General features: G+C 41.4%; 1 protein-coding gene across 1 annotated transcript in view; it reads left to right on the top strand.

Moving 5' to 3' along the window:
- FAM208B (family with sequence similarity 208 member B) overlaps nt 1–3,535 on the top strand; it is a 98,119-nt gene that overhangs the window by 52,743 nt on the left and 41,841 nt on the right. The window contains 2 exon segments of the mRNA XM_006772625.2: nt 307–407; nt 2,001–2,104. Coding sequence (XP_006772688.2) covers nt 307–407; nt 2,001–2,104 — 205 coding nt within the window.

Genomic DNA, 3,535 nt, shown 5'->3' with positions numbered 1-3,535 from the left:
CTCCCCCCCCAATCAGGGGCAGGGCCATCCAACCTCCTGTGGCCCCTTCCACCCACCAGCTCTGCCTGATCAAGCCCCATCTGGGCAGGCTGGCCAGACCCCACCTGTGCACGAATTCGTGCACCCGACCTCTAGAGTGTGTGTGTGTGTGTTTGTATTATTTGACCTGGATTTCGCCAATTTAAGAATTTTTTTGTGGTTAACAATATTTTTATTAGCATTTATATTAGAATACCAAATACTGCATATGAAGCCGTAGGTAATTGCAATGATTATTACATCGTATGATATTGTTTTGTTTTCCAGACCACATGAACTAGATTTTAAGTATGTAATGAAAGTGTCATCTCTGAAAAAAAGACTACCAGAAGCTATCTTTAGAAAACAGAATTACTTGGAGCAAAAAGGTTTGTTCAAATGTAATGATACACTGTGTATGTGCTGGACTTTGTTCCATTTATTTCCCCCTCTTATACACACATTTTTGTTTTGCTTTAAGTGATTCTTAAAAAGGCCATTTGTAAAAGATGCAAATGTTGCTATGAGATTCGGTTCCTTGGAGGCCAACTAGAAACTGAAAAATAGTTTCATGTAAGATTGCAAAGTCTAGCTTTAACCCTTCCTATATAATAAAAGCCCAGCAACAGAATGGCAGAATGACCGGTCGACCAGTCGCTATGACATGCACTGACCACCAGGGGGCAGACACTCCAACTGGTAGGTGAGCTTGCTGCTGGGGTCTGGCCAATTGGGACTGCGCAAGATGGGCTGGACACACCTTAGAGCCCTCCCACCGTTCCTCCCCAGCTGGCCAACCTCCTGCATCCCTCCCCAGCCCCGATTGTGCACCGGTGGGGTTCTTCGGCCTGGCCTGTGCCCTTTTGCAATCCAGGACCCCTCTGGGGATGTTGGAGAGCTGGTTTCGGCACGATCCCACTCAACGCAGGAGCTGCTCCCTAATGGTCAGTGCACTCCCACAGGAGGAATAGTGCTCAGCCAGAAACCGGGCTCACAGCTGGCGAGCGCAGCGGTGGTGATGGGAGCCTCTCCTGCCTCCATGGCAGCGCTAAGGATGTCCAACTGACCCCTTAGGCCTGCTCCCCCTAATCCATCAGTCGGACATCCCCCAAGGGTTCCCGGACTGTGAGAGGGTGCAGACCAGGCTGAGGGACCACCTTCTCCCCCCCCCCCCCCCCCCCTTCAGTGCACAAATTTCGTGCACCAGGCCTCTAGTTGATTAATAAGATTATATAAATTTCAAGTGTGCTGTACTATAATGCATCATCCGTATATTGCATTGTTAGCTCATCACCCAGAGTTTAGTTATGTACTTTGAAGTGAAGGGAGAAAAGCAGAAAACCTGAGAAGGAAATTTCTCTGTCATTTAGATTGATTCATGGAACATTGATGTTTATATTATTTATATAGTATTTATTTACCTTGTTATAGTAGTGTCAGTATAAATGAAAGCATTGTTTTCAATTTTTTATTGATTTCAGAGAGGAAGGTAGAGGAAAGATAAAAACATCAGTGATGAGAGAGAATCATCTATCAGCTGCCTTCTGCACGCCCCCTTTTGGGGATCGACCCTGCAATCCTGGCATGTGCTCTGACCAGGAATTGAACTGTGACCTCCTGATTTATAGGTCAATGCTCATCACTGAGCCACACCAGCCAGGCTATACAATATAACTTTTTTTAAGGTGTTTTATAACCAAGGACATTGAATGATAATTTTTTAATTGTATACTTAGTTTTCTGACTTTTTATTATATAAAATGAATAAATTGGTTATTTTAAAAATACAATAGCATTTAAAATAAGAAATGTTCTGTTTTTCTGATCTATCCACTGAGCCAAACCGGTTTTGGCGAATGATAATTTTTTAATTGTATTCTTAGTTTTCTGACTTTTTATTATATAAAATGAATAAATTGGTTATTTTAAAAATACAATAGCATTTAAAATAAGAAATGTTCTGTTTTTCTGATTTTGTCCAGTCTGTTGCCAAGATATGTACTTCAATATGTATGAAGTGGAATTGTCAAACAAACAAGGGGACAAAATAGATAAACTAACCGAAGTCATTAAAAATAAGCAATTGGTAAGAGTCCATTTAAAATAATTAGTTTTTTCCTTAAATTGAGATTTTGATATCTAATTAATAGTTGCTGCATCTAGATTAAATTATTCTAGTTTACTGAAAGGATTTTTATCCTTTAATTTTTATTGATATATATAATATTTATTGACTGATCTTTTCATCTTTGTATCTTAGTTTGTCTTTCACTAGTGAGTTTATACTCCTGATTTTAAGAATAAGAGGACAATTTTTCTCATTCTTTTGTTGTTTTTGTTTTATGACAGAATTGAGTAGATCCCAGTGTTTTTGAATTAATCAAAGGACCACTTGTGAAATTGTTCTTTAAACGTGACCTGTGTCAATCCATAGGTTTAAAAAAGGGGGGAAAAGTTGCTGTTTTTACTGTTTTTATAGTATAGAAAGTAAGACTACTGAGAAATAACCAAATACCTCTCTGTCATGTTAATCAGAGTTCCACAGTGTCAGGGTAGGAATAAATGCTGATTCTATTTTGAGTGATTTCTAAACATCCCAGAAGAGATGGTGTAGGTGTAGGACAGTGACCAAACAAATTCTGAGCCCTTTAGTGACATGATGGACTATACCCTATAGTAGGTAGCAAAAAAATTAATAAATTAAAATCAAACATGTATAGCAGCTTTGAACGTAAGCTTAAGTCTTAGGGATAGCGTCAGTTCACATACCGTATTTGCCGGCGTATAAGACGATTTTTTGGCCCTGAAAAATATGCCTCCAAGTGGGGGGTCGTCTTATACGCCAGGTACACTTCAGATAGACTGCCCATAGTGCTTGCCCCGTGCCATAGTGGCCTCCCGATGCCCGCCCACTTCATTCCACATACCGTTCAGGCATCAGCAGCGCTGCTGGGTGTATGCTCGGCTGTTATGCGATTTTGCTGTTATGCGATTTTACCACACTCGCAAAATCGCACACAGCCGACCATACACCCAGTATGATAGCGCAAAATCACGAATCGCGATACCATACTGGGTGTATGGTTGGCTGTGTGCGATTTTGCGAGTGTGGTAAATTCGGGTTACCGTATATTTCTTTACATATGCATTGAAGATTCGCGATTTTGCGCTATCATGGTGCCTGTTAGAATGTTGAAGAGCTCGCACTTGCGCACTAGTGAGGTCCCAGGGAGATGCTGATGCAAGGGTGGACCAGACTGCTATAGTGACAGGGCGGGCAAACAGGGAGCAGGGACCAATCAAATCAGGCTTTGTATACAGCCAACAGCCAACCACAATACTGCCCCATTGTACAGTACAGCATAGAAAATGTCGACCAGTCAAACCCCTATCATCCCTATCATGGCACCAAGATGTCGTTGATGAACTTTTAATATCAGATGATGAAGAGGAGTTTGAAGGCTTTTAAGGTGAAACTGTCACGCCAGCAAACTTGCTAGGGACTTGCCCAGGAGAG

The sequence above is a fragment of the Myotis davidii genome, unplaced genomic scaffold (genome assembly GCF_000327345.1).
Source record: "Myotis davidii unplaced genomic scaffold, ASM32734v1 scaffold544, whole genome shotgun sequence".
Taxonomy (NCBI): domain Eukaryota; kingdom Metazoa; phylum Chordata; class Mammalia; order Chiroptera; family Vespertilionidae; genus Myotis; species Myotis davidii.
The sequence above is the reverse complement of the archived record's forward strand: the minus strand, read 5'-3'. Positions and strand labels throughout refer to the sequence as shown.